This window comes from Bos indicus x Bos taurus, chromosome 14, assembly GCF_003369695.1.
Source record: "Bos indicus x Bos taurus breed Angus x Brahman F1 hybrid chromosome 14, Bos_hybrid_MaternalHap_v2.0, whole genome shotgun sequence".
NCBI lineage: Eukaryota > Metazoa > Chordata > Mammalia > Artiodactyla > Bovidae > Bos > Bos indicus x Bos taurus.
Window position 1 is genome coordinate 60,751,884 of NC_040089.1, and position 25,795 is coordinate 60,777,678.

General features: G+C 36.5%; 1 protein-coding gene across 43 annotated transcripts in view; it reads right to left on the reverse strand.

Moving 5' to 3' along the window:
- Window positions 1-25,795, reverse strand: part of RIMS2 (regulating synaptic membrane exocytosis 2) — a 603,774-nt gene that overhangs the window by 91,517 nt on the left and 486,462 nt on the right. For 23 of the 43 annotated variants that reach the window (XM_027561351.1, XM_027561350.1, XM_027561346.1 and 20 more), the window contains one exon: window positions 2,748-2,989. The exons of the other annotated variants lie outside the window; for them this stretch is intronic. In XM_027561351.1, the coding sequence (XP_027417152.1) occupies window positions 2,748-2,989 (242 nt within the window). The remainder of the gene's footprint in view (window positions 1-2,747; window positions 2,990-25,795) is intronic. 43 annotated transcript variants of the gene reach the window in all.

The window sequence follows — 25,795 nt, forward strand, 5'->3', positions numbered from 1 at the left end:
ACACATAAATACAGAATTTAGAAACCCAATGAAAGTTTGGAGTTCAATAATTACCAAACTATCTCTGTTGGCTATTCTACAGTTAAACTTGGGCTTTAAAGTGAGAGATACTCTGAATTCTATTGTCAATACAGGTCAAAGCTATACAGTGCGCAGATAGGAATAATTACACATTTTAAGATGATAAAAATTTTAACCATTACAATGTCACTGAATATCAATGAAGACCATAACAAAAAGAAACACGTTATTTTCTGCTATGCTATATATGTAAAAAGGGGCTATAGGATATAACAAGGAAAAACTACATTTTTAAAATCTGCCAGTATCACAGTGTTTCTGAAGATAAAAACCAAATCAGTGTATGGTCAACAGAGCTCTATCATTAAATAAAACACTGTCAAGGAAAGATATATGGGATATTAATGCCCAAACTACAAAGAATGAAATTGATCATTGAGAAATACTGACCATTTTCTCTTCAAATCTACATTCTTAGTTTCTGTGACACAGCTCTCTTCTAGTATTTGTTCTTTCTTCATGGTAATATCTCCTTGGTCTTCACCGGCTCCTCTTTCTCTGTCCAGTTCTAAAAAGTTAATCTTGCACAAAGTATTTTCTTCATCTACTGCTCTTTTATCTGTCGTGTTCTTTTTGGGCAATCTCACCCATGTTCATGGTTTCAAGCAACCTCTAAACTTTATGATTCTCACATTTATATCTCTGGTTCTGACATGAGCTTTAGAAGTATGTATTTAAATATGTTCTAGACATTTCTACTTGGATATTACATAGATATCTCAGATTCAAAGTGTCCTAAATTGAAGGACTCACCCTTCTTATCCCAACCTACTCCTTCTTTTATGCTTCCAATATCCATTAATAGCACTATAACCATCCATCCGTGGATGAAAGCCAGAAACATGAGAATCACCTTAGAATCTTCTCTCCTTCACCTCCCCACATCAAACCCATCACTAAATTGTGTGACTGACTGGCCTCAAGGTATGTGGGATCTTAGTTCCTTGGCCAGGGATCAACACTGCACATTCAGTATGGGAAGACAGTCTTAACCACTGGGCCACAGGGAAGTCCCTGACACAGGATTTTGAAGTAATCTGTTTAAGTATATATCTTCTACTAGAGTATAAGCAATTCAGGTTATAAATGATTTCTGAATCATCTGTGTTCTCAATTTGCCTGGCACACAATAAGTGTTCAATATTTATCCAAAACCCTCAAATGAACAGAATTAATTATTTAGTTTAACACCACATATTCTCTAGCTTGTAGTCTTATTAGAGTCTATTTTAGGTTCTTCATTTAAAACAATTAATAGACTTTATTTTTAGAGCAGTTTTAGGTTTACAAATGTAAGTTTTAAATAGAAAAATGCAATAAAGTTCTAACTGCTAGAGAAAGAAACCTCTCAACTTCAAAAGGCCAACATCTATCATTTTAGCACAACACAGTTAATTATGTATGTATAAATATTAGCAATTAAAAAAGTCATTTAGATATGATCTCTCTGTCCATACATTAAATCCCTAATTCTATATTAAAACGCAAAATAACATTTTAAAACACTACGTAAAAAATTAAACTCTAAATTAACATTAAACATAAATTAAAAATTAAACATTAAATAATAATTCTAACATAATCACAGTAAATATAGTAAGTTACAATCAGGATACAGGGAAGCCATCAAAATCTTATTTCAATATAATATTATTATATAAGGCTCAAAATCCAGAGTCACTGGTATAGTTTGTAAAAACAAGATTAGGCGGGTCCAGGAACTAACGTACCCTTAAATTCTTCTGTGTTGCAGATTTATGTCCTGACTTCTCTGTACCAGAACCATAGTATTCAGACATAAATGAGATTTAATCCATTTGCCTATAATTTATTTGCTGTAAAAGAAACACCATATTACATGCTTTTGTTTGTGTGTTAAGTAGAAGATATGCTATTATTTCCCAGATACCAGGGACTGAATGTTTAATTATCAACACCCATTTGAAAAAAGACATTGCTTTGACTCACAAATAAATTCTTAATTGCTAACAGTGGCTTTTCTGAGTTAGGAGGGTGGTATCTAATTTATTTTTGCAGATGTGATTTAGAGACTGAATTTTCGAATAGCAAAGCTTTGAATATCTTCCCCATCAGCAGAAAATTCCTCCACCCCTGCAGCTGGAGAATATTGCTGCTTGAAATGTTAACCGGGAAAGTAAAAACTGCAGTGAGGAAATTGATACAACTGGTAAATGCTGCTTACAAACTGAAAAAGAAGTTAGGTTGTCAGCAATAAAAGAAGTATATTATTCACACAAAATATGTGGTGTCATCTTCATCGTGGTAACTTGCTGGGAGTGGAAATTAACTTGGTGGGTTCCAACTTGAGGAACCTAAAGAAAAGCAAATATTTCACAGATCAGAGCACCTTTGCAAAAGACCAGAAACAAATCAGGGGGACCACAGCTGAGCTCCTCCTTGAGGAGAAAAGATGTGAAGCGCATGTCAAGAACAGTAACCAAGGTTCACTTCCAAGCAGGTTCGCTCATCACTGAAAAACAAAGTCATGGTTATATTTTCAGAAAGGTCCACTAGCTTAAAACGCCCCTTTCCTTCTGGTACTTGTCATCATCCACACATTACTGAGGCCGAATGAGTAAGAGAAAAGATTATGTGTTTTAATTACAACTCAATTAGGAAGTCAACAGTAACATAAAAATGCCTACCCGTTTGGCTGAGCTGAGAAGCACTGCGGCTCTTCCGGGAAAGACCAACGATAGCTACCATTTTGGCCCCAATGCTAGAGCGTCGCTTCTTGCTGCTGGTGCCCAAGGCACCCACTGCGGTGTCCGACTGGCTGCCATCATTCTTCTCCAGCGAGCACATGTCTCCGCTGATGCTGGTGCTCTTGGTCATGTTCTTCCCTGAGATGCCCATTTGTCTGCTTTGCATTTTGGATGTAAAGACACTGTAGGCCCATGGATCATTAAAAGTGATGGCAAGAGCAAAAAGGAAAAGACATAAAAAGGTATTTTAGATGAAATAGCTGGAGTATAATTCAATTATAACATTAATGGGACATGTTTTTAGGATTTAAAATTTTTCAAACACCATGGTCTTGAATGGGTTTTACTATTCAGGGCCAACCTTAACATAAGTATCCAAAATCAGATATGTTTTCATTTCTGCTTTCAAAGAAGACACTGGTATGCATGGCCACAGTGGGGAGAAAAAAAGATCTGTGAAAAATAAGTGGGCTCATTTAAGAGAATACACTGTCTTACAAGTGCAATATGCTTTAAGGCAGTCATATAACAAAAAACAACAACAAAAAGAAGTTTCCAAACCATTCTTCTCTAATTTGCTTTACTACAGCCATCAAAGAGAAATTTGATGACTGGGGAAATTTTACAAAAAGATGGCAAAAATGTCAGCATCTACTGCTGAGTAGCTGTTTAATTTTCTCATTTTATTAATAAGATTTTTCTAAACCTTGTTAAATTTTCTAACAAGGATTGATGTTTTCATTAGTTTTGAATTAAAAATAATTTATTTCACTTTACATTTTCATATTTATTGATATGCCTATATTCCAAAAATGAAGGAAAGATTTTCCTCTTGTATTCATTTGAAAGAAAGAAAAGTCATTCGCAGTTTTCTATACAATATGGTCCAGAGAAGGCAATGGAGAAGTACCCCACTCCAGTGCTCTTGCCTGGAAAATCCCATGGATGGAGGAGCCTAGTGGGCTGCAGTCCATGGGGTCGCTAAGAGTTGGACACGACTGAGCAACTTCACTTTCACTTTTCACTTTCATGCACTGGAGAAGGAAATGGCAACCCACTCCAGTGTTCTTGCCTGGACAATCCCAGGGATGGCGGAGCCTGGTGGGCTGCCGTCTATGGGGTCGCACAGAATCAGACACGACTGAAGCGACTAAGCAGCTTACAATATGGTCAGAAGGCAATAATTTTTAAACAGTTTTTTTCCTCTATCTAGAGTAATATTTACTGAAAAGTAAGGACTAGGAATCAAACCTGGGCACCCCTGGCATGGAGTCCTAACCACTGGACTGCCAGGGAATACCTAACACGTTAGTTTAGGTATTAACCTATGTTCATTTTCTCCAAGTATTTAAGAGGGAAAAGACTCAGTGTGAATTTCTTAAAAAGACAGTAGAGTGTACTATTTTATCATTCATATTAGTTTCAAGAAGAAATGAGGCACAAACAGACCAAGAGATAGCAAGAGAGGAGACAGTGTATACATTTCTATGGTGACACAAACTAATCATCTTCAAGTTCGTTTGATTTTGCTATTTTTCAATAAGCAACTATAGAATAAAGTAGAAAGAGTTTGGAGGTAACAGATGGGCGCTACAATTCCAGCTTTATTGCTACTTAACTGACTTCCTTCAGAAAGTTTATTGCTTCTACTTGATCCTCAGGGTCCTCATTTATAAGAGAATATTTCACTGTAGCTTCTTATTTTAAAGAATAGACATAATAAGATTAAAATAAAAATTCAATAAATAGAAATGACAGCAATTAGGGAATATAGACAATACATAAAATAAGGCTAAAGCCCTTCAACATATATATGTAAATACTTAAAAACATCAAAAAATAATCTTTATGATTATAAATTTTAAGACTTTGGAGAGTCAAATGTCTAAAATGGTTTTCATATAGCCAGCGTTAGGTGGCTATATGCAGGGTGGACTACACTGAGAGTCAGGAAATCTGGATTTGAATTTTGGCTTTACTGACTAATCTTAGGAGAGTTGTTTCCCTTTCTGGAACTTAACTTCCTCATTTAATAAATGAGAAAACTTAAGCACTAAGCAGAGTAGGAGACACATAAGAGCTCCAAAAATTATTCTCTTCCTCCTTCTTATTATCTCCACCACCGCTACCACCATCATCATCCATTAAGCATCAATTAAACATGTTGAACTGCAGTATCTATAAGGTCCCCTTTAATGATGAAACACTTTGCTCCCAGAGTATATCTTGTTTCATGGATTCTGGGCAAATGAACATAGAAATACAACATGATTTTAAGGTATGCCATCATCAGAAAAGGCATGGCATAGTCTAGAAAAGTCAAAGTTCAGTCAACATTAAGGCTTTCAAAATAATATATGTTCCATAGTCACAATAACTAGTACTCTCGTTTTGTAGCAACTTTTATCCCAAGCATACTTTTCTAAAAGAACCACCTACTACTACCTACCAAGGAAGTTAAAGATACACTCTCAAAATATTATACCTTGTGACTTTTGCATTTTAATTCTCATGGTTGGATATTAGGGCATAAAGAACTTAGCCAAAACCAATCAGGATATAAAATACTAACTGAAAAGATAAACAAGTTTATAGATAAATGTTTTACTGATTATTTGGTTTTAAAGAAATGTACTTCTCTTCAATCTAACACCTTTGATAATGCATTATCTACAAGAAGGGTTATTAATAGTTTTGTAAGATGGATCTACTTCTCATCCCCTTAAAACAGAGATCATCAGGATGAGTTTGCGTAGTTGCTCTTCAGTGCCAGGTTTTGAAGGGAGGGTGACTGAGTCTAGGGTATCTCTATTGCTTTCTTCTACTTTCCTCACTTGGCCATCACCTTAAACTATATGCAAACAATACTGCAAGCAAACAAGCTATCAACCAACATATTAAAACTCCTGTGACTCTTTACTTATAAAATATTTCATAGTAAAGAATCTGTAAACATGGGTGATCATTTGGAATACTTAGTGGTTAAGAAAACACAGACCCTATCATTATATTATTACTTTAAAAGAGAACATCTGTAAGGGTCTGGTAACAAGGTAAATTACCAATGTTGCTGGTGGGAGTATCAGTGATGTATCTCTGAAAGGCACCATGACAAAATGTATCAAAAGCGTTTAAAAAACATGCCTATCCTTTAACCTGTCACTTTTACTTTCAGGATTTACCCTAAGGGAAAACAGCAATGATCATAGATTTAGCAAGAATACTATTTACTGCAGAATTGATTGTAATAGTAAAACACATACACACACAAAGGCAAAACCCCCAGAAATGCCCAATGGTAGAGGACGTTTAAATAAGTCACGTTCATCAATAAAATAGAATATACCTTTGAAAATGCTGTTGTAAATAAATATTTATTAACATAAAATATGTTCTTGATATGGGAGAAAGGGTGAGAAAGCAGATATCTGCAGTTTAGGTTTGGCTGGCACACATACCAAATATGGATTCACTCTACCACTAGGGCACACAAGCAAATTCAAATCCCAGAGTGACACAGAGTCACAAAACAGAAAAGAAAAGAAATTCATATAAATAGAAATAAACATATCTTGCTAAACTGGGTAGTTCAGGAAACCTAGATTCACAGATGACTCACTAGCTACCTGCACTAAAGGAATAAAGGGAATGTAAAGAAAAATAAAATATGTTTCAGATGTTTATGTTCTCGGGAAAAGAAGTACAAGTGTATACAGAAAGAAATCTAAAGGATGTACTGTGAACAGTGTAAAGTGGTTTTAATTTTCTCTGGTTGGTATTATGCTTTTTAAAAATGTTTTTTTTTTCTATTTTGTTTTTTCCAAAATGAACATAAAAGTTATCGGTAACCAGAAAAAAAAATTAAAACAATCAGACAAATGAAAAAAGCAAAGCAGGACTAAAACAACTCAATTTGCATAGTTCATTCCATAGGCTAAAGGTACAGCATGGCTTTCAAGCTAATTCCATGAGATTACTACACACTAATACTGGGCACTGATATAGGATGCTCAATTCCAGAAAGAAACAGTGTTTTCACATTCTGAATATGGTTTTATGCATGTTTCTGATTTTTGGCATTGGAAAATAATGAAAAAGTTTATATATGTAGTAGTCTTGAAATATGAAAAATTGTCAGTACAAGCAATTAACTGTAGTTGTTTAAAGTTGTATCCTGAAAGATTTTTTAAAGGGCAAATCTCATATCACCTATAATTAGGAGAAAGGATTTCTTTGGAAGGAATGATGCTAAAGCTGAAACTTCAGTACTTTGGCCACCTGATGCGAAGAGTTGACTCATTGGAAAAGACTCTGATGCTGGGAGGGATTGGGGGCAGGAGGAGAAGGGGACGACAGAGGGTGAGATGGCTGGATGGTGTCACTGACTCGATGGACGTGAGTCTGAGTGAACTCTGGGAGTTGGTGATGGACAGGGAGACCTGGTGTGCTGGGATTCATGGGGTCGCAAAGAGTCGGACACGACTGAGCGACTGAACTGAACTGAATGAAAGGCGATGAAATACTTATAGTCTCCAAAGACTTAATTAGCATATTTAAGGGATTATAGCAGTTACTGATTAAACAAAATGTTTATAGATAAAAACTATTCATTAACAGGTTTAAATGAGTACAACTAAGTAGTTCGGCTGTTAAGATAACAAGCAAACACAGGACAAAGATAAACTCTTGAGTTTGTGAGAGTACAAACATAAGAGTAACATTGTAAATAAAATACACAGTCATGAAAAAAATATTTCATCATATTGAGAGGTGGGAAGGTGATCAGGAGAGAACCTGCCCAAGGAATTAGAGACTGGAGTGACTCAGAATTGTTATGAATGAAGTAGAGAGGGCCTACCAGCTCCCAGAATGGAGTATGAGAACTGCAGCACAGGGGCAGAAAAGACACTGGAATGGGACTATTTATAACATCTTAGGCTAGTAAGTGGTGCTAGAGAAGACTGCTGCTGCTGCTGCTGCTAAGTCACGTTAGTCATGTCCGACTCTGTGTGACCCCATAGATGGCAGCCCACCAGGCTCCCCCGTCCCTGGGATTCTCCAGGCAAGAACACTGGAGTGGGTTGCCATTTCCTTCTCCAGTTCATGAAAGTGAAAGGTGAAAGTGAAGTCGCTCAGTCGTGTCCAACTCTTAGCGACCCCATGGACTGCAGCCTACCAGACTCCTCCGTCCATGGATTTTCCAGGCAAGAGTACTGGAGTGGGTGCCATTGCCTTCTCCGCTAGAGAAGGCTGGGAGGATGTAAAAGTTAGAAGACAACAGGAATAATGATAGAGTAGGAAAAAAACCCCACAGAGATGAGCCAAAATCCCAACCATTATGCAACCTTGAAAGCCTTAATTCTCTTTCTTGTATTCTTGGAGGCATGTGCCAAGAGCTAACTGAATACCCATCACTACAACTCAGACTCGACTGCACCCATTGTGAGTCACTGAGTGGATATCTGGCTTTGGAGTGCCATTTCTTGATTCTGGCATATACCTTGTGGGGAGGGGGAAAGGAGGATAACAAACTCTGCTAAAACCCTGCTCTTCACCTCATCAAGTATTTTTTCTGTATTAAATATTATTTCCTTCCTAAAATGTGGAATTCAAAATGATTATGATCCTACATTATAATTTAATAGACAATATTTCATTTACTCAAATGACCATCTACAATTTTAGGCTAGTGAAATAGTAACCATTTATTCAAATGTTTATTGCATATATATTCCCACAAATGCAGGGATACAAGAATGGTATGACATAGGCTCTTTTAATTAATGTACGCATAGATATATCAGCATGTAAAATGCAAAGATGGCTGCATGAGAATGTTTAGAATTAAGAGTCCAATGACCAGTTCTAATGTCATTAAACCTTAATTAAGTTAGATGATCAAGAAAAGATCTCTCTCTGAGGAGTATAAAAAAACTGAGTTCCTCATGCTAATTCGTTGATTCCTGGAGATGACCAGAATTTGAACATTTGGTATTTTTAACAATAATTCAGGTACTGTATATAAATACATTCTATCAATGCACTATAATGTATCAGTATATTATCTAAGTGTACTTGAGTGTGTGTATTTGTCTATGCTACAAAGTTGATGTCTAGAGTTAGGGAGGAATATTTAGCTAATCAACAGATTGTTTTTTAGTCAAAACATCTTCCTTGACTATATCATTAGTAATGAAACTGTGTTTAATGTTCCTAAGTCTTGGATCTCAGGATAGGAAGCAGTGCCTTGCTGATTAAAGAGCTGATCCTTGCTTATTTGGAACGAGTGGAAATGAGTCCTATCACTTTTGGGCAGAAGCATTTGATTGGTTGTGTTCAACTCCAACTTCCCTTTCCCTCTGCTGCTGGGACTGTGAAAGGCAGAGCCTCTATCGGACTGAGCCCCTGAGTGACTATAATTTTTGTTGATTATGCAACTAAGAATTCAGGTTGTTTATAACAGCAGCACAATTTAATATGTCTTGAATAGCAAAGTCAGGAGAGACTGCCTATGAAAAAATCAATTAGGAGTTTATAGCCTAGCAAATCCCATGGATGGACGAGCCTAGTAGGCTGCAGTCCACAGGGTTGCTGGGAGTCAGACATGACTGAGCAACTTCACTTTCACTTTTCACTTTCATGCATTGGAGAAGGAAATGACAACCCACTCCAGTGTTCTTGCCTGGAGAATCTCAGGGATGGGGGAGCCTGGTGGGCTGCCGTCTATGGGGTCACACAGAGTTGGACACGACTGAAGCAATTTAGCAGCAGAGCAGCAATAGTTCTGGGAAAGGAAATAGGAACTTAGGCTCCATTGCTACTACTAATGGAAAACAAAGCTAATGTAAAAGTTATCTAGAAGGAACCATCTATACAGCTTAGTATCTGGACCTAAGAATAAGATATAATCATAGCTCAAATTGATAAGCATTTATTATATTCCAAATGCTTGTCCAAGTGCTTTCTATGAATTAACTCATGTAATTGTCTTAAAGAGGACTTTCATAGTGGCTCAGGAGGTAAAGAATCTGCCAGCAATGCAGGAGATCCAGGTTTGGTCCCTGGGTCGGGAAGATCCTCTGGAGAAAGCAATGGCAACCCATTCCAGTATTCTTGCCTGGGAAATTCCATAGACAGAGGTACAGTCCATGGGGTTGCAAAGACTCAGGCATAACTGAGAGACTAACATTTTCACTTTCAATTCTCTTAAAGAAGAGAAAATGGAGGCCCTTAGAGAGTATAGTGTTTGCCAAGTGGTACTGATTTAGGAAACAATAATCAACACTGGACCAGTGGAATTTCCTGATGGAGAGGTTCAGTGGAAGAACTAAAGAGCCTCTTGATGAAAGTGAAAGAGGAGAGTGAAAAAGTTGGCTTAAAGCTCAACATTCAGAAAACTAAGATCATGACATCTGGTCCCATCACTTCATGGCAAATAGATGGAGAAACAGTGGAAACAGTGGCTGACTTTATTTTTTGGGCTCCAAAATCACTGCAGATGGTGATTGCAGCCATGAAATTAAAAGACGCTTACTCCTTGGAAGGAAAGTTATGACCAAACGGGACAGCATATTAAAAAGCAGAGATATGACTTTGCCAACAAAGGTCCATCTAGTCAAGGCTATGGTTTTTCCAGTAGTCATATATGGATGTGAGCGTTGGACTATAAAGAAGGCTGAGTCCCAAAGAATTGATGGTTTTGAACTGTGGTGTTGGAGAAGACTCTTGAGAGTCCCTTGGACTGCAAGGAGATCCAACCAGTCCATTCTAAAGGAGATCAGTCCTGGGTGTTCATTGGAAGGACTGATGTTGAAGCTGAAACTCCAATACTCTGTCCATCTGATGCGAAGAGCTGACTCATTTGAAAAGAGCCTGATGCTGGGAAAGACGGAAGGCAGGAGGAGAAGGGGAGGACAGAGGATGAGGTGGTTGGATGGCATCACTGACCTAATGAACATGAGTTTGAGTGGACTCTGGGAATTGGTGATGGACAGGGAGGCCTGGCGTGCTGCAGTCCATGGGGTCGCAAAGAGTCGGACACAACTGAGCGAATGAACTGAACTGAACTGAACTGAGGTTCAGTAGGAGCAGGCGGTACACTCAGGCCAAGTGCTCAAGGGAACAGTCAGGGCTAAACAGAGAGAACCAACAAGTATTTGAACAGGAGAGGACAGATGAAATTAGGATGGCCTAAAAATTAGGATGGAAATGGTCTTTCCATTCTTGAAAGTGAAAGTGAAGTCGCTCAGTCGAGTCGACTTTCCACCCTTCTTGGAGGAGGAAATGGAAACCCACTCCAGTATTCTTGGCTGGAAAATTCCATGGACAGAGCAGCCTGGTAGGCTGCAATCCATGGGGTTACAAAGAGTCAGACATGACTGAACAACTGAGACACGCAAGAACAAAGGCAGGCTAAGAGGGTAGAGAGAGAGAAATGAAAAAGATTGAAATGATAGTCCAAGGATTACTTATATTTAAAGATCAGGAAAAGAAGAGTGACTGAGGTGAATAGAGATGCATTTTTAGAAATAAGAATAATAGTATAGAGTCAAATTCCACAGAAGACAAGAATGAGGTTCAGGAAAGTTGTAGTGGTCAAATGATACAGAGTTAATTACCAGGAACATTTAAGAAAAGCTACAGATTTAGAGGTGTGGAGGACACAAACGACCCTTAAGAAAGCAGCTATTGAAATTCCTTCAAGATGGAGAAATACATGACTTTAAAAACATGAATGTTTGATTTAGAACATTAAATTTTTATGCTGTGAGGAATTCTACTAAAGGGGAATAACAGGAATTCATCTGTGTATCTGTTAAATAAAACTGTCTTACCACAATTTCTAGAGGGTTACCAGAAATGTTTCTTTTACTCATTGGTCCTCTTTTTCCTAACTTAGCAAATGAGGTTAAAGATCATTGTTAAGGTACTTTTAAACTCTGGATTTTTATGACCATAATACCTCCGTTGAAGTGGTTTTTTAAATTAATCTCTTTCAAATTTTCATGGTTCTTTTTTTTTTTTTAATTCAGCTTTGCCTATTGTTCCCCACAATTTTCCTTGATATATATATTTTAAGCAAAAACATGTCTCACTTCACAAGTTTTTAGAATAAATTTCATAATTCTAATCCATCAACTCACCATATATATAAAATCTCCTTTAATTTTTCTATTGGGCTTCCCTCATAGCTCAGTTGGTAAAGAAGTTTTCTATTATTTCATCTGAACTTTTCAGCTAATCTCATTATTTCTATATATAAATCTTTTAGGCAGAAGTATACTTCCCTCTGGCTTATTTTCATGTTAATTTGTTGTTGTTGTTGTTAACCACATGATTACATGGTACTTCTCAATAACAGGAAAAAGAAAAGCTCCATGATAAATTATCAGAAGGGACACTCACTGACCTATTACTTCAAGGATAAATTTACATTTTTTACCATTCTTACTAATGTCAAAGGAACACTAAGAGTTAAAATTTTGTGAAAAAAAGTGAGAACTTGATTTATTCTTGCTAATCATGCAGCTCTATAATCAGTGTATCAAGTTTTGTATTTAACAAATGATGAATATGCTGCACTATTGAAATGATTACAGTACATAAAAATTCACATTATGCTGCTAAAAATAGCACTGAAAGCTAAACTATAATATGAAAGCATTCTTGGACTATAACTAACCTATATAAAATCACTAAATATTGAGTTTCAAAATGTATAAAAATGTATAAAGTGAAGTGAAAGTCGCTCAGTTGTGTCTGACTATTTGCGACCACATGGACTATATAGTCCATAGAATTCTCTAGGCCAGAATGTATAAATGGTTATAAATTAAGAATATTAATTCCTCAGACTTTAAAGTACAAAAGATATTAGTTCCATATTTTGAAAAATAGTGGATACTCTTGAGTTTTTTCTTTTGAAAACTTGATTGCAAATCAAATTCAAGTTAAAAAAAACCTACTTTGTATAATCACATTGCAACATTTCAGAGACTGAGAACATACTTTAAACCTACATCTTGATGAAATTTAATTACTATCTATAAATTCTTATATCTAATTAAAATTAATGTTTCAAGAAAAATCTACCAGATTTTCTAGTAGAAGAATAGAAGAATCTACCAGAATTTCTGGAGTCCTAAAGGATTAAAAAAAAAAGAAAGAAATTCATTCTAGAATTATTTTCAAGAGGCCATATATACATCGTGTTTAGTTGCTCAGTCATGTCCAACTCTTTGTGACCTCATGGACTACAGCCAGCCCACCAGGCTCCTCTGTCCATGGGGATTCTCCAGATAAGAATACTGGAGTGGGTTGCCATGGCCTCCTCTAAGGGATCTTCCCAATCCAGGAATCAAATCCAGGTCTCCTGCATTGCAGGTGGATTCTTTACTTCTGAGCCACCAGGGAAGCCCAAAATATACATTACCTATACATTATACCTTTATATTTTGAAACAAGGATGCCTTGTTGGAAATTGTCTACATTTTCCTTATACTTGTCTGACAATAACTGAGACAAAGAAGTTGTTTCTTGCCCTTTTATCTTTCTGAGCATGTGTGGGAGTCAGGTAAAAAGATTTGTAAAGAACCGGAAATAACTTCCATGTTCCAAGTTCTTGGGATCTGTGGCATTATATATATATATATATATATATACACACACACACACACACACATTTATATATATGTGTGTGTAAATATATATATACACACATTATATAATATATATACATTTGTACAACTTAACACCAACCACAGCAACATATATTACATTATTCTCCTGGTGAGCTTTGCCTTGTTGCAGTAGTAAGGGCTTTCTTCTCAGAAAAGTTAGCCTTTTTCACAGAGAGCAGGGCTCAGGAGACTGGGCTATTGGACGTGGAAATGTCAGTAAAGAGGAGGAGCACATTGTGCTTCCTGAGACAGTGCTCTCGTTAGTTATCAGGTTTGCTTGCTTGCAACAAAATTAGGGTTCTGGTGCGAGCCTGTTCAGTCGCTTCAGTTGTGTCTGATTCTTTGCAACCCTATGGACTGTTCTATAGCCTGCCAGCCTCTTCTGTCCATGGGATTCTTCAGGCAATAATAAAGTGGGTTACCTCCAGAGGATCTTCCCAACCCAGGAATTGAACCCAGGTCTCCTGCATTACAGGTGGATTCTTTTAACACTAAGCCACCAGGGAAGCCCTAGGGTTCTGGGCTTAGAGGTCAAAAAAACAAGGAGCTTGTTCATCAACAGAATGTACCAAAAGGCCAATGATTACAGATATTTAAAAATATCTAAACAGCAAAGCTCCAGGTGAAATTTTTTTGTATTTCTTAGTTCAGTTTTAGTGGATATTAAACAATTAAGGTCTAAACAGAGCGTGTATGTGCATATGTGTATCGATTATGTTCAGTTCAGTTCAGTCGCTCAGTCGTGTCCGACTCTTTGCGACCCCATGAACCGCAGCACGCCAGGCCTTCCTGTCCATCACCAACTCCCAGAGTCCACCCAAACCCATGTCCATTGAGTCGGTGATGCCATCCAACCATCTTATCCTCTGTCGTCCCCTTCTCCTCCTGCCTTCAATCTTTCTCAGCATCAGGGTCTTTTCCAATGAGTTAGCTCTTCTCATAAGGTGGACAAAGTATTGGAGTTTCAGCTTCAGCATCAATCCTTCAATGAATATTTAGGGTTGATTTCCTTTAGGATGGCCTGGTTGGATCTTGCTGTCTAAGGGACTCTCGAGAGTCTTTTCTAGCACCACAGTTCGAAAGCATCAATTCTTTGGCACTGAGCCTTCTTTATGGTCCAACTCTCACATCCAGACATGACTACTGGAAAAAACCATAGCTTTGACTAGACAGACCTTTGTCAACAAAGTAATGTCTCTGCTTTTTAATATGCTGTCTAGGTTTGTCATAGTTTTCCTTCCAAGGAGCAAGCATCTTTTAATTTCATGGCTGCAGTCACCATCTGCTGTGATTTAGGAGCCAAGAAAATAGTCTTTGTTTCCATTGTTCCCCATCTATTTGCCATGAAGTGATGGGACCAGATTCCATGGTCTTAGTTTTTTGAATGTTGAGCTTTAAGACGACAGCTTTTTCATTCTCTCCACCTTCATCAAGAGGCTCTTTGCCCCGAACCATCCTATGGCCTGTACCAGGCAACTAGAGACCACCCCTATAACCCAAAGCCCAGCTTGCAGAAATTATTCAGATTAGCCAATCTTAAACTTTATTCTGCCCTTTCTTATCTTTCTTGCCCCAATAAAGGTTCTGGCCTTGATTTTTCTCTCACTCCTGCCCCTTCTGCCTCCTGACCTTCCCTGTTGCTCTGCATGGTGTAGTATGCCTGCCTTCTTTTTCACGGGACAAAGTTTATTACAAACTTTGTTTTCCTGAGTCCCTCCTGTGTCCCCTCTTGTGGCCATACCTGACTGACCACCACACAGAACAAAGAACAATATGTATGTGTATGTATATAAAATAACCACACTTCTTGTCAAGGACCATGACTTATAGCCCTATTTAATAAATTTAGAAAAACTAATAGAGGGGATATGAAGCAAAACTCTCAGAAGCTTTAATGTGTAAATTACTTTGTAAGTATAGCATGGAATTAGGTTAAGACTTAACTTGCATATTTTAAATCGAATTTAGGCATTTCATGTGGAAAACAAAATACTTTCTATAATAAGTAATTCTTTGTCATTAAAATATAACTTTTGTTGTCTCATTAAATGAATACTGGTAATTTCCCTTTGAAAAAATGCAGTGTTGATACATCTAATGTCTTGAAATGTCCGAGATTATCCCTTTATTCATCCTACAGAAAATTTTCATGTAAAAATGTGCAAATACATGATTTAGTTTAGTATATTTGCTTAGCTTGTGTTTGTGCATGTAGACAATGTTCATCATTACCCAAGTATAAGCTTGCTTTTTACATGTCACTCAGAACTCATGAAGAACAGAAAGACTGTAGTCTGTTTCAGTGATTATAATGACAGTAATATTTTGACAAAATGCCCTGGGTCATATATACTGAATCTTCCTTGGAGCCATTTAGAGGAAAGCCTTCAGATTGTTAGAAATCTAAACTTATCTTTTCTTCTCAGATTTCAAGTCAGTCAGTTCTACAAAGATTGTGAATTTCTGTTCTGGAATGATGTCTTGGTACACACAACGCTAGTCTTTTAAGGCTGTTAGCATTTTTTAGTCTAGTGCGTGGTTTTTAAAGTTTCCCTTCTATTATGAGCAATTTGAAAGACAAAGACTAACATGATTAAACCATGAAGTATTATTTTTAAAAAGAAGCTAAATTTTTCTGAGCTAAAGTATGCTTTAATATTTAGGATATCTAATATAAATGTGAGGCATTAAGTATTGCATCTTTGGCCCCAATGAACAAATTAAAATATACAGTGCGAGTGTCAAAAATAAATCTATGGTTCTCTGAGTATCAGTATTTTATAAATTTCCTTTAGTTGGACTAATCAACAAAATGATTTTTTAGGTTTTTCTACATTTTGTTTGCCAAAAATAAGTTATTTTAAAGAGTTACTGTTCAACAAGCTTCAAAGAAAAACAAATTATATTTAAAATAGGCCTAATTCTTCATACTGGGGTGATGAGGGAGTTCTACTTCTCAGATTCTCTTAAGCTTAGGTCATGGTCTCTCACAGGAAAAGTTTTATACTTGATTCTTAGGTACTTGTACTTCAACAATATTAGTGATTTATTCAAGGCAACAAAATCTGATAAAAATCTGGTAAAATTAAAGAGGTGAAACATACATTTAGGTTCAAAGTCAGACACAGATTTCTATCCTATTTCTGTCATTTAATAGTTCATGACCTTGAGTTTACTTCTTAACTTGTTCTGAGCTGTTTCTCTTCTTTTTATTATATACCCTTCCACTTGAAGCTACATGGGGCAAGAACTTTATTTCTTTTGTTCACTGCTAAAGCTCAGGTTTCAAAATAATGTCCAAGAATCTACACTATAACCTGGGCACATTTGTGCCAAAAGTCCTCACATGAAACATTAGACTATTATCTTCTAAGGTTTGTGTTGAAAACTGACAACAAAAATTAATTTAAGGATATTATGACTTCCACTGTGGTTAGCTACTTTATGAAACTAATACAGTCCCATTTTCTATTGATTTTGAGAAGCCAAAGGCTAGAAAATAACTTACATAATAAATATCTATTCACTATAATGAAATAATAAATGAGAATAGAATTTAAGCAGGTTGTAAATGTTGTCTCAAACATACTTCTCCTGCAGTGTATTTATAGGCTGCTTCTGCTTTCGTGGCTATTTATCTACTATAAGTTTTCTTTAATGAACATAACCTGCCACTTCTCTCAAAATCACAATGGTGATTTTAGATGGTGAATTTGGATGGTGAATAATGAATTGCACATACAAACGCAAATACAAAGTATTTTTTCACCTTAACATTTCTTATAGTATTCAATTAGAAGCATATAAAAAGCTTGATGTATTTTATGTTGCACTGAATATTTATAATATGATTTTGATTTTAAATGTTGAAACCAATAATGTTGTTAATTGCCATTAAGTGGAAACTCTAAATTTTAAATGTAAAAATGTAAATTTAAAATGCATCATTTATTCCATTCTATAGAATTAAAGGCTTTCTTGGTGGTTCAGATAGTAAAGAATCTGCCTGCAATGCAGGAGAGCCGGGTTCGATCCCTGGGTTGGGAAGATCCCCTGGAGAAGGGAACAGCAACCCACTCTAGTATTATTGCCTGGCGAATCCCATGGACAGAGGAGCCTGGAGGGCTACAGTCCATGGTGTTGCAGAGTTGGACATGGCTGAGCGACTTTCACTACTACTATAGGATTAAATCCTTACATTTAAAAATTCTTTTTTTTTTTTTTAATTTTACTTTATTTTTAAACTTTACAATATTGTATTGGTTTTGCCAAATATCGAAATGAATCCACCACAGGTATACATGTGTTCCCCATCCTGAACCCTTCTCCCTCCTCCCTCCCCATACCATCCCTCTGGGTCTTCCCAGTGCACCAGCCCCAAGCATCCAGTATCGTGCATCGAACCTGGACTGGCGACTCGTTTCATATATGATATTATACATGTTTCAATGCCATTCTCCCAACTCATCCCACCCTCTCCCTCTCCCACAGAGTCCAAAAGACTGTTCCACAAATAGAAACTATAAATCTTCAGAATTTTTGCATGATTATGCTATAGAGTAATATACAATGAAACTATTAAATTGCCCAAGATTTATCATTAGTCTTTTAAAGTCAAATTTATATAAATCAACACAATTATGCCATATGTATGTGTGTGTGTGTGTGTATGTGTGTATATATATATATATATATATTTACAAATAGGCACATGTAAAAAGTTTAATGAAAAAAATTATGGTAAATATGACTATGGTAAAAGGATTGTTGATACTAAAAGAGACCAGAACTTTGTAGCAGTTTGAGCTTATTTACTTTTTAAAAAACTATTTTTCTAACAAGTAAGTATTTTTCCTTACCAGGATTTCTTAAGCTGCTCTCTTAGGAGAAACCCAGAGCTTAACTTTGTGTTATTTTGTTGAACTATACTTCCTGAAGTCTCTGGATCTGCACTGCCCAGTACTACTGGCACCAGCACATGTAGCTCATGAACACTTGAAATGTGCCTCCTCCAGATTGTGATGCACTGTGTCATACACACACTGGATACACTGCACACTGTAATATACACAAGGTTTAGAAGCCTTAGTACACTCCCCAAAATAATAAAATATGCATTAATCTTTTTGTGTGTGCTCAGTCGCTCAGTCGTGTTTGTCTCTTTGCCACCCCATGCACTGTAGCTCGCTGGGCTCCTCTGTCCATGGGGATTCTCCAGGCAAGAATATTGGAGTGCGTTGCCATGCCCTCCTCCAGGGGATCTTCCTGACCCAGGTTTCCTGCATTGCAGGTAGATTCTTTAAAGACTGAGCCACCAGGGAAGCCCATTAATCTTTTTCTATAGGTTAAAATTCGATATAAGAATATTTTGGATATACTGGATTAAACAAAATATATGATTAATTTTACCTGCTCCTTTTAATTTTTTAATGTCTATGCAAATATTTAAACTTAGAAATTTGGGCTTACATTATATTTTTCTTAGATGCTGCTGCTCTAGATGACTGATTTAAATGGCATATACAGATTCCAGCAAAATATTTGAAATAAGATGTATTTTCCTATGTAAAGCATTATTTCCTTTTGATATTAATTACTGTTGTGCTGTGAATAGAGTGAACTAATGAAAAACTTTATAAAGGTAATTAAATGCTATCATATACAAAATATTAAGCTTAATACTAAAATTAACAACTATAATATCTGTGCATACTAAATGGTTTCAAGTTGTGTCCAACTCTTTGCGACCCTATGGACCGCAGCCTGCCAGACTCCTCTGTCCATGGGATTCTCCAGGTAAGAATACTGGAGTGGGTTGCCATGCTGTCCTCCAGGGAATCTTCCAAACCCAGGGATCAAACCTGCATCTCTTATATCTCCTGCACTGGAGCCACTTGGGAAGCCCCAACTATATAATGACACTCAAAACAAAATTCATTTGAAAGTGAAAATATAAAGCAGTAAATGAATATTTAACAAGTAAAATTAAAAAGATGAAGCAGACACATGCCCTAAAAATGAACAATCTATTTTTCTATTTTGATACTTATTTGGACATATGTATTTCAACTCTGTTAAGTATAATGATACCTTTCCTTGAACAAAGAATATCTATGATCTGCATATCTAGTAAGAAAAATAACTATCTACTGGGAAGTCAATTTAGTTTACTAGGAGACTCATATTCAAGATGCAGTGCATGACTCATGCTATAACTGAGCTGTCAAAATAGTTTGTGCCTTAGTTGCCCTCTTATGTAAAATGGGGAAAATAATACCCCAACCATATTCAGAAAGTTGCAAAGAGGTTTTTCTATCTACTTTTTTTCTAGCTCATTTCATCAGCTATCCTTATTTTTAAATAATGTAAGACCTTTGATTTCTTCATTTTTTTCTCCAATTATCAACCCCCTCATCTTTACTTACATTTAACTTGACACTATAGCCCATCATTTCAATCACTCTTTTGCAAATACTCTCAACTTTTTTAGTATCCCTCCTCATGTAGCATCCAACTGGCAGAACCTTTTGATGAGTCCTACCATTTGTTTCTTCTGTGCCTACCTCTCAACGCTGCTGCTGCTGCTAAGTCGCTTCAGTCGTGTCCAACTCTGTGCGACCCCATAGACGGCAGCCCAACGGGCTCCCCCGTCCCTGGGATTCTCCAGGCAAGAACACTGGAGTGGGTTGCCATTTCCTTCTCCAATGCATGAAAGTGAAAAGTGAAAGTGAAGTCGCTCAGTCGTGTCCGACTCCTAGCGACCCCGTGGACTGCAGCCTACCAGGCTCCTCCGTCCATGGGATTTGCCAGGCAAGAGTACTGGAGTGGGTTACCATTGCCTTCTCCCTAAACAGCTGAGCACTGTTGAAAAAAAAGCAAAATTCAGTAGGACATATTGGTTCTATAATCCACTGTCACCAGCCTCAAGTTACTCTACACCCCTGCTCCCCACTCTCCACAATAGCCACATTTTTATTAGATGCTGCTGCTCTAGATGACTGGTTTAAAACGGCGTAGACAGATTCCAGCAAAATCTTATAGCGTTTTCTCAGACTTTTATGTCTCCATTATATAAATTATATCACTATTGTTTGCTTTCTTCTAGTGGAACTCAGTCTATTTTTCAGTGTATTTCAGCAGCCCCGGACCTGCTACTTGGCACGAAACAGCTCTAAAAAATAGAATTACCTGAATAAGTGAATTCAATAAATTCATGATATGAATGAATGCTCCTAGTAATGTAGGGATAATTAAATACTAATGTTTAAGCTGCATCTAGTAATTTTCATAAGTCATTTTGGTGCTCAATAAATATTTGCTCATGATAAAGAAAACAAAACTTCATAATAAATGTTTTAGAAATAGAAGTTAACTAATTTGTATATACACTATGTACAAAACACTGGAGTCGATACTATGGCAATTATAAAGAAAAATAAGACACAATATTTGTTCTAAAATCCAGTGTGCTAAGTGAAGCATAGAGACAACATATACCCTAGGCAACAGGGCTTCCCTGGTGGCTCAGACGGTAAAAAATCTGACTGCAGTGCAGGAGATCCAGGTTTGATCATTAGGTTGGGAAGATCCTCTGGAGAAGGAAATGACAACCCACTCGTGTTCTTGCTTGGAGAATTCCATGGACAGAGGAGCCTGGTGGGTACAGTCCATGGGGTCACAAAGAGTAGGACACGACTGAGTGACTAACACTTTCACTCTCATACCCTAGGCAAGTAGGGTATATCAAGTCTGTATCAAGTAAATCCTAAAGACACTAAATAATAAAGAATTTCAGATAATAAGTTAAGCAATGTTACTGATCTCCTCTGTCCATCTGTAAACTTCACAATAGTGCCCCGTCCCACGTCCCATGCAGTTACTGGATGCTGCACCCATTTATGCTTCTATGCTCATACTGAAAGCATTGCACTAATTTGGAGAAGCTTCCTTCTTTCTCCCACTTAAAATAATCCTTGTGCCTTCCATTATATTTAGGTTACATCTTCCACAATGTGTGGATATTCAAAGCATTAAAAGAATCTAGTCTACACTGTTTTGCTTTGCTACTCGGTTGCTTTTTAAAGTAGGGATGTAAGGCATAATCTAAGGAAGAAATTGTATTTGGATCTAGAATGGAATAACACTCAGAATTGCTACATCAGATTACATTTTAGCCCATGGAGCCCAAAACTTTAAAAACAACAAATACATTTTTTCCTTTACAAACTGAAGACGTTTAGCTAGGCTATTTAAAACAGGTGAAAACACTCTAATAAGACATTTAGCCACTCTGCTAAAATGCTACTTAGCCTAGTATTATCAAATAAACAATTTTAATGAAAGAGGGCACAGTTGACTAAATAGTACCACTGTTATGTCAGAGAAAGCTTATTTTTATATCTTAATTCCTCAAAGATTAGAAAATAAAATGACTTATACTTGAGTATTTCAAATGTAACCTTTTGGTAACATTTTGAAAAGCCAATTACTCTTAGAAATGTCCCTGGAAATTGATACTCCAATATCCAACTCACCATCACAGAGGAACTTCTAAATATTCTCCACAAAACAGAATAAACACATTCTTGCCTGTGTTAGCTGCATGATCCTTCTGATCAGATGGTAAGTGTAGAGACAGTAAATTCGGTGCTAGACCATTCCCACTCCTAAAACTGCCACAGCTGGGGATATTCCCAGGTACAACCAATGAGTTGTCATGTCATTAGACTCAGAAGACCTTCCCTGTTTCACTTGTTTTAAACAGAGTGGCTAAATACCTTTTCAATTTATGAATATTTTCTGTGGCTTATAGACTCTTGGGCTAGGTGGACTAAGATGTGTCCTGATGTAGCAATGTGTTAGAGTACTGTAGACTGGATTCAGAGACTCTCCCCTCTTTTCCAACCTGTGAAAGAAAGGCCTGCATATGATAGATATGGGCAGAGTCTGTATCAGTTGGCTACAACTGAATTATCAAGCTAGTCTTTATTCCTAGAAATTTTAAATTAGTAGTACACGACTTTAAATATTGGCATTTCACATATAAGTTTTACCTTTAAAGTTATAGTTAATATTTCTTTTTTATTCTAGCATTTTAGGAAATAATTATCAGTTCTTAGTATGTGTCTCTGCTATACATGATTTGTTAATTTTCATTTACTTGATCTTCAAACAATCCAATGAGGAAACTGTTATTATTACAATTTTATAGATGAGAAAACCGGGCACTGAGAGGCTAAGTAAGTTGTCCAAGGTCTACGCACAGGCAAGATAGTAAGTAGTGGAGCCAGGATTCCCATCCAACTGTCTGATTCCACAACCTTCACTCTTACACATTATACTGTATCCCACACACAGTATTCTTTCCACTCACTTATCCATTCTTTCTAACATTCAGTGAGAACTTACAAGCACTGGGCACTGAGTAGGATACTCAGAAGATCTGTGTTGAATTAACGGTTTTACCTCAAGTTTATTCTACTCTTAGAAATCCTTAGGTGACTTCTGAAGTAACTATAATTTAAATGAAAACAAGTACAACTTTAATTGTACTTTAAGGCAATATTTTGGCAATATTAGCCAAGAACAGACATATTTATAGAAAAAATTAATCTGAAAGAAGTGAATGTTACAAAGAGATAACACAACTAAAATTTTATATATATATACGTATATATGATATTATATGGGGCCTCCCAAGTGGCTCATGGGTAAAGAATCTGCAATGCAGGAGATGCGGGTTCAATTCCTGGGTTGAAAAGATTTCCTGGGTCGGAAAGATTCCCTGGAGAAAGAAATGGCAACCCATTCCAGTATTCTTGCTTGGAGAATCCCATGGACAGAGGAGCTTGGTGGGCTACAATCCATGAGGTCACAAAATAGTTGGACATGACTTAGGACTAACCATATTTTCCTACCTTTTACAAAAGCCACTGAAATAATTTAACTTGTTCTTGATGACTGGGATAATAATTATAAATATCAGTTATTATTCTATGTTTCAGATAATTTGGAATTTAGGGCTGAAGAGGCACTAGCTTCACAGTGATGAAAACAGATTTGAAAATTTGTACTTTTTCTTTGATCCCTTATCTCTGGAGGAAGTGTTGGTATATAAAATCAAAGATGAAAGCAACTTTATCACAGGATGTTTACTGCTTTAAAAAATCATATTTTCACTAATGTCATCAAAGTGCTTTGGATTTTTAGTTCCATTCCAAATATCCTTCTCATACTACTTCAAAAACAACAGCTTCTAACATCTAATATATTGAATGCTTACTCCATGCTAGCCATTGTGTTAAGCACCTCATGTATATTTTATCTCATTTTATATTCATATTGAACTTTAAGGTAGGAAATTACCCCCATGTTGCTGATAAAGAAACTTGATTATTTGGGAAGTAACTTGCTCATGCTGACAAGTTGATGAGTAGTTTTAATTAAAACCCAGGTTTACCTGGTTCTAGAGACCATTTGCTTCAGAACTGTCTTCTATTGCAGGTCTGATGTACCCACCAATAAAGCCTCAGAGCTTCTTCTAAGATCAGTTTATACCCATCACTTGACTTGATTGATTAGCACAATTTCTAGCCATCAAAGAGTGGAAACACACAAGTGAGTTTGGAAATTATGTTTCACTGAAGTTGCAAAAATGTAGAAGAACCAAACATTATTTTCCATTTATGCATTAACTTATTTATTTATTTATTGGTTTGGTCAGTCTTTTATTTTACATTCTGACAGTAATTTCTCAGCTTCCATACTTCTATTATTTTTCAGTAAGTAAAAGTTAGAATGGACTTGCATTTTACCACTTACAGTTAAGATATAAGGAAAATTGACCAAAGAAAATTCCAATTTCTCCCTACTAGAGAGAAAGGAATTTCTGGATCTGCAGGGGTCAAGAGAATACAAAAGTTGGCTTTTTTTTTTGTGGCTGTGACACACAGCCTGTGGGATCTTAGTTCCCTGACCAGGGATTGGAACTAGGCCACACATTGAATGTGACAAGTCCCAACCACTGGACCAGCAGGGAACTCCCTAGAAGTTGGTTTTTATTAGGAAAATACTAGTTTTACTAGTATTTTACTAGTATTTAATACTGAAATAATTTCACTAGTCTACTTCCTAATTTCAAGCACAGAAACACTAAACTGTGCTTCTGAGGAAAATAAATTTTTAATACAAAGAGGGCCAGCAAAGATGAGTCTATTAAAATTTCACTTCTCACAAAGTTGGAAGAGACCCTCAAGATCAACAGCCATTCATTTATTCATCAAATATTTTGGAGCTGTGAATGCTTTTCCTCACAGATATGAAAGATTTTCATTTTTCAATGGTTAAATCTGTGACATTTTGGAAGGTCTAGGATTATAATTTTCTGACACTGGGATTGATGTACATTAAAAAAAAGATAATAAATTCTTATTTGTTTTCAAACTGGAGACACTTGGTTTACTGTCATGGTGGAAGTTGGCCATACTTATACATTATAATAATATCTTTATTCTCTAAGATTGTTCAGGAGATTTCCTGTGTTAATAGAAGCATTATTTGCAATGCCACAACATCCTTTGAAAGCTTTGACTGCTGACATTTTACTCAATTTACATAATTCTGTCTCTTAGTTTGAATAATAATAATGATAACAACAACCACTTATGCACTGTTTTATACATATCAAGTAATTTAAACCTCTTAAAGGATCTATGATGTAAGTACTATTATTATCCCAATTAAAGAAGAGAAGACTGCAAAGTCATAAACCTTGAGGAAGATGAGGAATCACAGCTCAAACAAAGGCAGTATAACCCTAGAGCTTGTGCTGCCTCTCTTGAAGAGATGGAGCTCACCTTCTTAAAATACACATCGCTCAGTCAATTGGCATTTAAAAGTGTTTAGACTTTCTACTTGACCAGAAGTAGAGACACTTTGTTTTCAACTCAATCACTCAGAGGTGATTGGTCTCCTTGTCTTGATTTATATATGTGCATAACCGGTCCTTTATCCAGGGGAGTACAAACTAATTTTAAGGAATGTTTGAATTTCAGTCTTTCCTTTGCTGCCAATTCTCCCCTCTGGGTGTCTGCTGCTGACCGGCTTCCACTGCCTCTGCACTGCGCCTGCAGCTACTCACCACTATCTTTAATTCAATCTCTGCTCCTGTCACTTCTTGGTTTTCATATTCAGTGACAAAGCATTTATAGACATGACCAGTCAGTCAGTGTTCCTTGTTGTCCATGGGTCAAGCTGACAAATCACAGAATGCTGACTGTAATCTTTGTAATCTTTTCAATTTCTTTTCCT